Here is a 14,317-nt window from a genome sequence, read left to right on the forward strand (position 1 = left end):
TTTACCAGGTTTTTATTCCTGAGATTTATTTTTGGAATTGCCATAGCTAGTTCATCTCTAGATGCCTCCTTCTTAAATCCACTGAGCTGAAATTATATGGAAAGCAAAGATATAAAATAAGCAACCATGTATCATTAATTTGTTGCATGATTAAAGATTTTGTTTTAAGTGCTGTATGTGATAGCATTTTGCCATTTTTCAGCATGAAAATGTTCAATGTTTGTAGGTGTTTTTACTGACTTTCGAATTTACTATATCAATTTACTTCAACAGCTATTATGAGGAGTTTCTCACTGCTTCAAGAAACCATTATCCCATATATTCCTTCAGTGATATCGCAGCTTACACAAAAATTGCTTGCTGTCAGTAAGGTAAGAGTGCTACAAAATTACTGAAAATGCAGTTTGCACTTTTTTGTTAACTTTGCTGAAAACGTTTTTAAGACACAACTGTTCTTAGAAATATTTTTCTTTTTTTACTGCGGCACTAATGAGCATATTCTTGAAAGTATTTGCCTTTTGTGAGAAAGTGCCTCTTTTGCATGGTTAGCCCCCCACGTATTGCCTGGTTTTTATGTGGTTTTAATTGTAGTGCGCATGGTCCCTGCGAACCAGGGCCCCTGTGCCAGTGCTTATTAACTAAAAACAAATTGGTATTTTTACCCCTTGTAAACCCCTAGTAGATAGTGCCTTGGGTACCTAGGGCCTGGGAGCTGAGGATGGTCCCTTGTGACACCACACTCCCCTCCGTTTACTCTGATCATGCCACTGCCCTTGCAGCTTGCACACCCCTATGAGGAAGTAAACGACAGTCGTCATGGCACCCTCCTGGGTGCCGTGCCAGTGAACACTGCCTGAAGGCATATGGAAGTCACCCCTATAGCCGGCCTCACAGCCCAAGCAGGGTGCACTATGCCACAGGTTATGGCATATCTGCATGTGCAGTATTGTAAGTGCCAGTGAAGCCGTAGAGAGTACATGGCTGGAAACTTGACCATTCAAGTTCCACTGCACCATGATGGCTCCATTGAACACAGCAGTTTTTGGTACCAAACTACTCCTTTCAATAAATCCACTCTGATGCCAGTGTGGGATTTATTGTAATATGTACTCAGAGGTGCACCTCTGTGTCCCCTGAAAACTTCTCAACCCTGGTGTGGTCTCTGACCGGCTACAGCCAGCCACCACCATACATGTTTCTGGACCCTTTGGTAGAGATCCCCTGCTCTCTGGCACCAGAAACAATGCACATCCTGGGCAGAGGTGTCACTCTTCCTCCCCAAGGATGGGCCAGTGCTCAAATAGGGGCGCTTCAAAGGCCCTGATGCCTTTGCAATGCAACCCCCAACCTCTGCTGCTAGCAGTAGATGTCAGCCTCCGGTCAACATCCCCACTTTAAGCGCGAAAACTGGCTGGAAAACTTACAAAGGTTAGGAGGTTTGCCCACCTTTGCCAACTCCATCCATAAAGTGGGGAGGCGAGGTGAAGCACATATGTCTGTCCCCGCCATCTTGAAGATGGTGAGACCCCTCCAATCAGGGCTACGTCTATATCCCCCTCCCACAGGAGGGTGGCATAATAGAGGGTGTAGTCACCCCCAGGTAAGGTGCCCATTGGCCCTACCTGCTACACTCCTAAATCTGGTATTTAGGTGGCTCCCCCAGACCTGGAAACTAGATGCGCGACGACATACGAAGAAAGATGACCCTGCAGGGAAGACTGAAAATGACGACTGCCTTGGCCCAAGCCGTACCGGCCTGTCTCTAGCTTCGGCATGTAGTGTAGTTCCTATATTCCCAATAGGCTCTGCGCATTGGAATAACATAAACGGCAGTTTAGACGTAGGACTGAGGTCGACTAGGTCTCTACTGAATATGTTAGACTTAATTAGGTATGCCAGCTAGCTCAGAGGTCACTAGAAACTTTCTCGAATGAACAGGGAGGAGTTAACTTCCCTAATTAGACTAGAAGGGATTAGCTTCTGACAACCGCATAAACATGACCACTTTGCTCCCCCAGAATAAGGAGTATATCTCCAGAGTTGTGTAAAAACAATAGATAGCTATTTCACTCAGTCAATTGTGCATACTTAGTTTCACCAGAGTGCAGAGAAATAGAGAGACGGGCGTTTTCAATAAAAGGTGTTATTTATTGAGCAGTCTTCTTTCTCATGCAAGAGAAATGAATTGCCACAATTGCAATACTTGTCGTAAAGTGCGTACAGTAAAAGGAGTATTATAAAAAAACACTGTAAAGGCATTGATATGGTTTCTGAGCCATATGATACTTAAAACTGATAAAATATATACAATTACATACAATGATAAAAGTTGACTAAACGTCCTCAACTGGTGCTTCTAAATAAGTCTACCCCAGTGTACCTAACCTAAGCCTAGTACGTGGGAAGGAGTAAGTGAGTTGCAGTTTAAGTTAAGTAAGTTTTCCCAAGAATCTTAATCAATAATTCTCTAAGGGTCTAATCAGCTCCGTACCTTGGTTTTAGAATGAAGGTCTTGTATCTCGTTCTCAGGACTCGATCTCCCAGTAAACCACAAGGGTGACTGGAAACACTGGAGCTGGATTTTCTCGGCAGGAGAAAAAGACAGCGTCTTTCTCAGTGCGTCAAATGGGAGGGGCGGCTTCCTTCGGCACTCGCATCAGCTGGGCTTCGGATAAGTAGATAGCCGCTCTGCTCCAAACCACAGTGTGTTGCTTAAGGCAAACGCTGGTATATTTATACCTGAAGGTGCCGTGTTTGACGTAAGGTTGGACATAAGACGTCAATAAAAGATGTCACTAAGAACTGGCCGTTCTTTCGGACTCGCAGGAGTTCTAGGACAAATCAAAACAAAAGCATGGGGAATTCCCAGGTTGCTGGAGGTTTGGTTTGTTGAAAGAACTCATTGTACTTTCTAGGAGTCTAAGGAAGTAGCCTTGCCATATTTGGACTGCATTGGCTATTACTAAATATGGATATGATTCTTATGCCTTTATAAGGATATGATTTGTTATAACCACATAAGGGCATTAATCGGGAATATTTAATTAGGGTCCTAGATACGTTCACAACAGGCGAGCCTGTGACTTCTGAAACCCACGGGAGGACTGCTGCCTTTAACACAGAATCCAATCTCCCGTGGACAGTGGACCTGTCCAGAAGAAAACAGACGCCTGAGTCTGAGTGGCCCAACTGCCCAGTGAAGTCTCCCCAGCGACCAGGACTCTGAATACGCATTGGCTGACCTCTCCTTACCCCCACGACGGCACCAACAGAGTGAATCTGAAGGCGACCCCCTACCGGCCTGGTAAGATTTCTGATGTCTAAAGGCATCCCGCAACTTCTGGGCTTTGGTGGGCTTGACCAACAGTTCCCCTGTGACCCCCCAACATCTTATCTTACCTGTGCTGTCACTGGTGTTCTGTCTGGACACTCATGCTCAAAGCCTGCAGACTGTTTACCAAAAGAAGAAACTCCATAGGATTGCATTGTGCATCCGATGTTGTGTTTGCACTCTTCACCCGTCCGCCCCTGTGCAGCTGGTGGTGCATTGTTGATATATACCTACGACTTGCCCACAGCTGACCTTTGGTTTACAAATCACAAGTTAGTTGTTCTGAAAATAGAAGTTTTAAAAAATATAGTTTTTGGAACATTTGAAGTGAGGGGGCCATTCGCCCCGCCCCCTTTATTAATTTTTATTTTTTTATCCTCATTAGCCTTCTCACCACCGATTACTATCCGAGAGACCGCCCCTGGGCTTTTGATCTCATATGCCAGTAAGAGGAAAGAGGCATACACCGCACTTATTCTTAAGTCAGACTTCCACTCTCTGCGTGGACCACAGAGCCAGATCTGTCTTTCTTAACAAGTACCGCCACCTCATCCTCTAATCTCGTCCTGGGTAAAAGGAAAATACCTGTCAGCGAGATAGGCGAAGGCTTAATCATCGGATTTATGTTGTTTAAATCCCTCATCATGTTCCCAAAGCCTACTACCTCACCCAAAATGTGAAAGAAAAGGTACCCAAAATTTTCGCTTTTTCTTTGTATGATCTGAAATATCTAGTTTAGCTGAATATCTCATAGCTCGTATCAAGTCAAGTAATACAGGGGATATCGGTGAAACCCACAGTTTACATAACTCTCTTCGGGCTAGCAAGATAGCATAAAAAATAAGTTTGGCATTATCATCCGTGCCCTTACCTTGCAGGTCATGTCTCCCAGTAATTACTAGTTCGGGGCTTACCTCAATCTGCAGGTTTAGAGCTTGGGACAAGCAGCTACCCACGTCCAGCCAGAATTGTCTTGTATTCGGACAAAACACAAACATGTGCAGATCATTTTCGTTGGGGCTCTTGCACTTGGGACAATCAACCACACCACCATCTTTAAATTTTGACCAATACGCCCTATGGATCGTAAGCAAATGGTTTCGTCTTAAGTTTGCAGATTTGACTATTTTATATAACATAGCCATAGTTACTTGCCATTGGTTCTCCGTCGCTATCTTCGGCAAGCATTCACCCAATAGAGCCTCAGGAAGCAAGAAGGGACAGTCCTCCATCTAGAATATCAGCCAATACCATACGGCCACCTCTTTCTTGAAAGAACCTTCCAAGGAAAGTTTTTCTTCAAAATCATTTTAAGCACCAACTATGTTGTCTGTATTACTAGCCCAACTCTGAATCTGCAAGTATTTAAATTTTGAAAAGCCTCGCCCCCACTCTTGCTGACATTGTCCCCAAGAAATCAGTTTACCATCTGGGAATAAATCTTTCCACTTCTGAAGACCTGCCCTCCTTAATGGAAGAGCCAGAGCATCGTTTATCCACGGCGGAGTCCCTGGAGCATCCCACATCGAGGCCATACAGCTATAATATGGAATTTTTAATAGCCTCCTAATCTTGAACCAAAGCTCCGCCAAATCCCGTAGAAACTTAAGTCTGACCTTGTTAAAGAATTTAGGGTCCGCAAACTTATAAAGAAATCCATATTCATTACAATTACAGCTCTTGAGCTTTACACAGAAAAGTTCTCCAATCGTTGACGAGGTCGGGGTACCTAACATCCTACAATTTTTCAATAAAAAGGCCCACAAGTAGATTTGAAAATCCGGGGCCGCAAGGCCCCCCTTGCTAGCTTCCTCCTTAACTTTTTCCAGGAGAGGCGAGACCCTTTTGACGCCCATAAAAAAGAACTAATCTCGCTCTGTAATTTAACCAGCCACTCCTTCTTGAATACCAGAGGAATTGTCTCAAACAAAAGTCACCTTTGGTAAAATCACCATCTTTATCAAATTAGTACGGGCGTACAGAGACCAAGAAAGATGCATCCAACCTTTTGAGAGTGGCTGAGATTTCTCTTTTATCTTAAAAAAGTTCACCTTAGTGAGCTCCCCGATGTTATGGGTGATCCTGACCCCCAAATATCTAATTTCCGTTTTACTAACTAACCCTTCAGTATTTAGGTTCCAAGTCATGATCTCCGTCTTGTCCTGATTTATCTCGTAACCTGAAACCGCTCCAAATTGTTTAGTCAGTTCTATAAGACCCTCCAGTGACTGTTGCAGGTTGGTAGAGTAAAATAATTATATCATCCGCATATAGTCCGATTTTCTTTGACCACCCCCCAACCACAAACGGAGGTGTCTTATCTGAGCTCCTAATCTTACAGGCTAACGGTTCTATATATAAGTCGAACAGCAAAGGTGACAATGGACACCCTTGCCTCGTCCCACGCATTATCTTGACCGGCTGAGTTAATAACACATTAACCAAAACTCGAGAAGTCGAGAAGTGATAGAGAGATAGAAGGGAATTAGTAAAAAAAATTCCTAACTTAAGATGTGGTAACAGAGCCTTAAGGAAAACCCAATTTACCCCGTTGAATGCCTTGGCGGCGTCAAGGGCAATCACCGCCAAGGGGAGTTTATAAACTGAGGCCATATCTATGGTGCCAATAAGTGAAAACGTTAGCTCTTTCAAAAACCGTCCCTTAATAAAACCTTTATGGTCCTGATGAACCAACTTTGAAATGACCCTACTTAGTCTATCCGCCATGATTTTTGAGAAAAATTTATAATCGCCGTTCAATAGCGATATTGGTATATAGGAGTCCATGTATTTAGGTGACTTTCCTGGCTCGGGTATTAAAGTAATCGTTGCCTCATTCCAGGAACCCGGCAATGCAGCCTTACCCAAAAATATTTGATTAAACAATTGACACAAGATAGGAGCGATTACATTCATCAAAACTTTGTATACTTCAACCGGAAGCCCATCTGGCCCCGGGACCTTACCTCTCTTACCCTCTTTAATAACCCTTACCACTTCCCCTTGAGATATTTCCTGATTTAAAACCCCCATTAAATCGCTTGAAAGTGGCTCCATATGCTGTAGCCAACCACTCAGCTCCGAGTGCTTTGGGCAGAGATCTTCCCTATATACTCTCACAAAGTACTTGTGAAAAGCTTCCGCTATTCCCTTACTATCAGTAATGATAGAGCCAGAATCCATCTCTTTTACTTCTTTAATTTGATTACGGACCTGATCTCTTTTCGCTTTCCACGCTAAAAGCTTACTACACCCTTCACCATAAGAAAAGTGGGCCAACTGACTAACTTCCCATTTTTCCTTAACTCTTTGTGTCAGCACTGTCGTCAGTTCTAATTTCAATTTGAACAGCTTGTTCATTGCCTCTTCATTCGTTATGATGCACCCCTGCTTTACAATTTTAGCCTCACACACGGGTTTTCTCCTCTAGATCCAAGATCTTACTATGGTACGTTCTTCTCTTCTTCGCTCCCAAATCCCCCAGTCTCCCTCTCAAAAAGGCTTTACAGGTGTCCCACACAATCTCCGGCTTGGCTGACCCTACATTTTTTTTTTTTAAACCTGGATTTCTTTAGTAAGAATTTCTAAACTATCCTTATATAAGAGGATTGTTCGATCTAACCTCCAAGCCAAACCCAAACCCTCCGTACCTAGTTCTAGAGTCAACAAAATAGCTGAATGATCCGAGATATGTGCCCCAACGTGATCAAACTTAGTAACCCAGTCCTTTAACCTAGAGTCAATCAGAAAATCTATCCGGGATCTGTGGTTATATTTTGTATTATAAAATGTGTATCCTAGCTGGTGACCTGATTTCAATCTCCAAATATCACACAGCCCTTGATGCGTCATAAGTATCTTAATTCTGGCAGACATTTTTTACTATTTACCAAAGCTCTACTCTTTTCCGAGCGATCCAGCATATAATCTAGCACTGTGTTAAAATCTCCTGCCATGATTATTTTCCCTGAAAAACCTAATAATTCACCAGCCAACCCATCCAGGGGGTCAACATCATCCTGATTAGGACCATAATAGCCAATAATAACCAACATTTCCCCTGCCACTTTTAATTTCCCAATCACCCATCTACCTCTGTTGTCTGCTACCTTACCTTCTATTACAACACTGACCCCCTGTCTAATCAAAACTGCTCACCCTTCGTAACTATTACTTGAGGTGTATAAAATGAATTAGCAATCCCGTCGCTGAGCTGAGAAAAACCTCCTTACTTTCCGCAGCCGTCAAGTGCGTCTCCTGAAAAATATGGGCCGAAGAGTCTTCTAAGTACTTTAAGATTATTTGTCTCCTGGATTTTACCCGTAAGCCATTAACATTCCACGAAAGGAACCTCAGTTTAATAGGTTTAGCCCCAATCATGACACCCAGCCAGCTAACTCCAATAACTTAGTGCCAAGAACGCTTCTGAGGATTTCCTTATTTTTTCTCCCCTCCCCCCCACCTTCACCCACCAGCCCCAATCCCTGTATCCCCTCCCACCAGCTCCCCCGTGAACCCCCCCCCCCCCATTGGAAAACCCAACCAAAACACCCATGGCCTCGGCCTCTATGGATGTCTTCAGTGGCGGTGCTGATATACACAACAAAAAATTAGCTAACAATATATACATGCCTGGCAAAGATCCGGCTTAAATTCACATATACCTATCCTCTACATTACAAATTACTCCCTTGACATTGCTCTAAAAAACAATCAACATCCTCAACCGCTCGAAACAAATACATTTTGTTTTGCTACATAACTTTTAGAAAGGCCGGGAATTGTAGTTGAACTGTAGCCCCCAGTGCTCTGAGAGGCTCCATACGCTTCCCTAACTCCCATTGCCTATTGGCAGTAGCTGGTGCCAGATCCGATCTTACCTCCACTGATATACCATCTAACAAAATACTCTTCTTTTTAAGAGCCGCTGCCAAAATGTTTTCTTTCAAATTATATGTCATAGAATTAATCAATATTTTTCTAGGCTTGGAGCGGTTCGGATTCAACCTAAAGGGGTCCCGATGAATCCTCTGAATATCCTCCATTAACACTTCTTCCGTCTCATCTAACTGTAACTCAGATTTAAGGAGCTGTACCACATACTTTTTAACATCTGATCCTTCCTTTCCCTCTGGTAGCTTCAAAATCTTCAGATTATTACGCCTTGGCATATTTTCAAGCCTTTCCACTCTCTCGTCATCCCTCTCTTTAAACTTGATAGCCTCAATATCGTTATGATTGTCAAGGACCCTCACGCATCACTTTTACTTCGGCCTCCAACAATTCCGTACGGGCGCTCAATTTATCAAATTTAGCCTCCAGTAAACTACACGAGGCCCGAATACTCTCCGGATTTTTATTAGAGGCCTCAAAGCCCTGATGTATATCCAAATCCAGTTTTTTTTAGAAGGGCTATAACTGAGATCCGAATTATCTAACTCTGGGTCTACCCTAGAGTCTTCTAATAGTTTATGCTCAGTAACTGGAGTACTCGTCGCCGAAGCTCCTGCAGATTCCGCCAAATTATCCACTACTAAGGCTGAAGAGGACGCTAACTGGTCTGACTGGACTGTGCTAACTGCATTATCCATTGCCAAATTGTCCTGTAAATCCAGCCCCTCCTCCTCCTCCATGCCTATAGTGAGAGCCTGATAACGATTGGGGCTTAAATGCATATTTTATTTATTTATTTATTTTGAAAGTTTTATATAGCGCGGACAAGATCCTTGCAGATATCAGAGCGCTTTACAAAGAGAAGTACATGAGGGAGCATGGTTAAACAGATAAATCAATAGTTCATTTAGCACAAATAGGTGGCAACTAAGCCCAACATGATTACAAAGTAGTACAAATAGGTGGCTACAAAGCCAAACATGTGAGTAATAAGTCAGTTAATACAAATAATCAAAAGGGTCAAACATGTAGTATAGATCGGTGCAGAGTACTAACAGTGATCAAGATAGTAGTTCAGGTGTATTTAGCCATGAGGATAGCTTTTACTTCATTTTTAAAGAGTGTGGTGGAAGAGATAAGCCTGGTTTCGGGCGGGAGAGAGTTCCAGATCCTAGGCGCCATTCCCGAGAAGGAGCGCTTATGTTTTTTCCTTCCGGAATCTTCGAGGTTTCAACAGACGATTGTTAGTGCCTCTGGTGTTTCTAGCTCCTCCAGAGATTGTCAGTTTCTGAGCGAGGTATCCGGGTGAGTTTAGATGTACCGCCTTGTGTGTCATGCAGGCGATTTTCAGATGTATTCTAGCTTCAAATGGCAGCCAGTTCAGGGATTTCAAGTCAGGGGTAATATGGGAGTGTTTTTTTGACCCAGTGATGAGTCTCGCTGCAGCGTTTAGAGAAGCTCTTAGGGGTGCGGTTGTAGTTAGGGGGAGTCCACAGAGGGCGATGCTGCCGTATTCAATTCGAGGGATGACTAGTGCTTGTACTGCGGTTTGGAAGTCTTTGGCTGGGAGGTAGGGTTTAAGTTTCCTCAGAGTGTTGATCTGGAAGTTTGCTTCCTTTGTTGCCTTGCTGATATGTTGCTGCATGTTCAGATTGGTGTCGAGTGTTATGCCTAGGGATTTTGCTGAGTCCACGATGGTGGGTTGGACATTGAGTGCAGTTAGGTCTTTGAGCCAAATTTGAGTGGTGGAGACCTTCTCTGGAGGTGAGATCAGAAGGAACTCTGTTTTCAGGGCATTGAGTTTGAGATGATTATCGGCCAGCCAGGATTGGGTGCATCTGATCGTTGAGTTCAGGAGCAAGATGTCCTTGGGGGGACTGTAATTTGAGATAAAGTTGGGTGTCATCTGCGTACATGTGAAAGTGTACATTGGATGCTTGTAGAAGGGTGGTGAGCGGTTCCATGACTAGGTTGAACAGAGTTGAAGATAGAGAGGATCCTTGGGGGACACCTAGCGTTACGGGTATTAGCGAGGACATCCGGTTGTTGCTCTTGAATTTCTGCGACCTGTTGTGAAGAAAGGAGGTGAACCACTTGAGAACAGTTCCAGATAAGCCCATTCTTGTGTTTAGAAGCTCTAGTAGATTCTCATGTTTAACAGTATCAAATGCTGAAGAGAGATCAAGGAGGATGAGGAGGCAGGTGTCGTTTTGGTCTAGCATTTGAAGTGCGTCGTCAATTATGTGAGTCATAGCCGTTTCTGTGCTGTGCCCTGCTCGGAAGCCTGACTGGTGTGGGTTGAGGAGATCAAATTGCTCAATGTGTTTAGTCAATTGTAGTTGTGCGCATTTTTCCAGCAGTTTGGCGAGAGTGGGAATATTGGTAATGGGACGCTAATTGTTGAGATCAGAGGGGTCGGCTGTAGGTTTCTTTAGGAGAGGTGTGACCTGACCAATTTTTAGGGAGTCAGGTATGCTACCTTGTTGGAGAGAGCTGTTGATAATTTTAGTCCAGAGAGGGATAAGCAAGGGGGTAAAGTCTTTTACTGCTGCAGCAGGAAGGGGGTCCGTGAGGTGATTGGATGGTTTCAGGGTGCTGAGCAGTTTGCCAATTTCTTCTTCTGAGTATGTGCCAAAGGTTGACCATGTGGCATTGTTTTTTGGTTCAGTGGCTGCTAGGCACTGTGGTTTGGAGTAGAGGCTTGCGTCAATGAGGAGATCACTCTTTATGTTGTCAGTGTTTTGGGAAAAGAAAGCGAAGTCTTCACAGGATGGTGCCTCACGCGCAGTGATGAGTGGTTGGGGTTGATCCTTGGATTGTGATCTGATTAGCTCAAACAGTTTTCTCGGACGGTTTTTTGCTTGGTCGAGCTGGAGGCTGAAGAAGTCTGATTTTGAGCGTTTTATTTTCCTGAAGTAGGCATTTCTCTTTTTCTTCAGATCTTTTAGGTGCATTGCCGAGGGAGCTGATCTCCAGGTACGCTCTGCCATTCGCATGTCTCGTCTATCTTCATTGAGTCTCCCGTCGTACCATGGATTGGAGATTTTGGTAGAGGCTCTTTTTAGCTGCAAAGGTGCAGCCTCATTAATTATGGAGGTCATTGCGTTGAGATAATGGTCAGTCAGTGTTTGAACGTCCGTATCGCCTGTCGGTGGCAGTAGGAGATTGCACCTGTTAGGGGGCAGAGAGCCTGGGTTGAGTTTTTTCATGTCTCTTTTCCAGACTTTTGGCTTGGATACTTGAGCCGGGTTAACTTTAACTTTTTCATTGATAAAGAATGTGACAGTATGATGAGCTGACCAGTCACAGGGTTGGATGGAGTCGAGTTGGATAGATTCCTCTTTGGTGATGACCAGGTCAAGGTTAGAACCTTTCTCGTGGGTCGGGCTGTTGCATATTTGGGTGAGGTTGAGGGCATCGAGGAAGTTTTTAAGACTATTTACCACCTCGTCCTTGCAATCGTTCCAGTGGAGGTTGAAGTCACCAAGGTATATTTGGGTGAGCTGCCGTCCGGAATTGGATGAGATCATATCCATGATTTGTTGGGAAAAGGTGAAGTTGTTCCTGGGTAGGTGGTAGATGCTGAGACCAGTCCTGCGTGTCGGAGCTCCCCGGGGGCCCCCCTATACCTATTTCACCCTCCCACGAGATGTCTGTGTTCTGACTAGACTGTATGGGATTTGCTTTTAGTATTAGAATTTTTGGACCTGGTTTAGGGACGGGGTACTATTTAACTTGTGCTCCAAACTTGTTTGTTTTCCCTTCTTGTTGCTAACACCGTCCAATTTACAGTTTTTCTTAGCTAAATTTTTCTCAGGAGTGTCGGGCCAAATTCTCTAATTTATTTTAGGTAGGGCTTTCTGTTTATGCGATATTTTATGTTACCCCCCTCCCCGTGCTCCTTAGAGTGTATCTGGAAGTCACTGTAGCAACAATTGAATTTTTAACATCCAGGTTATTTTTTCCACAAACAGCTGCGCCGCTTGCTGCCTGTAGTGCAACCTGACTCTTGCCGGTAGAGCCTGAAGGTGAGAGCGGCCCTTTCACAGACCCCTTCGCTAAAGTCAGTATCTCTGCTCCTGCTCCCCTCCCGCGCCCCCGGCACCTCTCAGAGCAATCCTGGCCACCGCTTGTCGACCTCTGCCAAGCTCGAACGCTGCTCTCCCCCAGCCGCCGAGCTCCGTTCCTGGTTCGAGCTCCGCCTCTCTCTGACCCCTACCTTGTTAGACGCCATATGCCGCTGACAACAAAGTCAATCCGAAAAAGACAGCTCACAAGTCAAGAAAAATCCCGTAAACAGCCCATGCATAGTGAGTAATTATCCCGCACGCAAGCACATCAGGATGCCTCTCAACACCTCCCGCCAGCCCGATCTCTGCACCGGCAAAAAATCGGCAAAAGATCGCCTCACACCGCCACTGCTCTTGACACCCGCGACCCACTGCTAGCCGGCCGCCAAGTTTTCCCCACCCCCCTTTCTTAATTTTTGTATGGTAAAGCTGCAGCTAAATGCAAGGGTGACTCCATTACACCGGGTGGTCGTCCCTCCACTTAAATGCCCCCAGAAAAGCCCCAGAGACGAAAAATAAAATGTTAAAGTTAATTCATTACCATTTCATTTTTCATCAACCCAGCAGGACTCAGGAAGGGGCGGGCCTGCTGAGTGGAAGCAGAGGTGGGATGCCTGTGCACTAGTTTACAGTGTTCATGTCCCTTTGGAAAGCTGTCTTGCAACGGCCAGCCTGACATGCATTATAAACCTCTCAACCCAGCTGTCTTAGACAGCTGGGTTGAGAGCCTGCACAGACCTCTACTGTCCTCTGGGGCACCGAGAGATGCTGCACCCTCCAAGTTCTGGTATGTCTCATGCTGAGAGCAGTGCCAGGATTGACTATGTAGGCTAGCTGGGTCCCTTGACATGATGTTGGAAAATAAGAGGACCCGAGCAAGTAGGACGTGTCTGTGCAATCGGTTAAGTGTTTTCTTTTTTTATTCATTTCAAGTATTTATTTTGTTGTGTGTATTTATTTTATGCCTATATATGTCCGACTTTGCACGATTGTTTTTAACTGAGTTAGAGCTACCCCTGTATTAAAATTCTAGTCTGGGGAGTAGTCCATACTCTTTTTAATTGAGCACTTTTTTTCTTTTCTTCTGACTACGTAGTTTCTCACGTATTCTCAACAAGGACCCAATGAAGATAATGGCGACCAATACATGTAGTTGGTGCCTGAGGGTTCTTTTCTTTGACTGTTTAGTTGTTTTCACTCCACGTCTGTGTGTAATATTTTCCCTCACTGGATGGTGGTAGTTATTCACTCCTCATTGTCTTAGTTCTGTATTATAATCATTATTGGTACTCTTTCGTTGTTTTTGATTTATTTTATGCCCCCCACCCATTTGCCTGCCCCTCCAAATCGCGTACTTGCTAGAGGGTGAAGCACTGTCCTGCTCTGTATTCCTCAACCCACCCGCCTCAAAAGCGGGTTGCATATCCTGTTAGCCTATCCCTTGCAAAGCATTCTTGTCCACTTGATGGGTGACCCTGCGATCCTCAACCACAGGTCTCTTTTTACACATATGTAGTTTTGGTTTAAACAAAATCTGAATTGATAATTGATCCTTTCTTCTTTTAACAAGCAATTTGTAACAGTTTGTTTAATTTTGTGTTTTTCTTTTTTATAGAACCCAAGCAAACCTCACTTTAACCACTACTTGTTCGAATCCATTTGCTTGTCGATCAGAATTACTTGCAAAGCAAATCCTTCAGCCGTTTCAAGCTTTGAAGAGGCGTTGTTCTTGGTCTTCACAGAGATTTTGCAGAACGATGTGCAAGGTACTAGAAACATGTAATGTTTTTGTTTGAGCAGCTTGTTGGGTTTGTCACATTGTCCAAGTTACAATTGAGGACCATAAAGCTAGTTTAACTAAACAGAATACTTTTTAAATGGCGATAGCTTAAGGTTTTTTCAGCTGTCTCAGTTCTAATGCAAGTCAGTCAACTGTTCATCTCCCTCTCTTATTGGTGGGTACAAGTGTTATTTTCATACTGACCAGTTTGAAACTAGAACTTTAATTTGGTTTGAATCTTTG

General features: G+C 44.1%; 1 protein-coding gene across 1 annotated transcript in view; it reads left to right on the plus strand.

Annotated features, from left to right (window-relative positions):
* Nucleotides 1–14,317, plus strand: part of CSE1L (chromosome segregation 1 like) — a 276,453-nt gene that overhangs the window by 220,168 nt on the left and 41,968 nt on the right. The window contains exons 17-18 of the mRNA XM_086932619.1: nucleotides 274–371; nucleotides 13,910–14,060. Coding sequence (XP_086788745.1) covers nucleotides 274–371; nucleotides 13,910–14,060 — 249 coding nt within the window. The remainder of the gene's footprint in view (nucleotides 1–273; nucleotides 372–13,909; nucleotides 14,061–14,317) is intronic.

Source organism: Lissotriton vulgaris, chromosome 7, assembly GCF_964263255.1.
Source record: "Lissotriton vulgaris chromosome 7, aLisVul1.2, whole genome shotgun sequence".
Lineage (NCBI taxonomy): Eukaryota > Metazoa > Chordata > Amphibia > Caudata > Salamandridae > Lissotriton > Lissotriton vulgaris.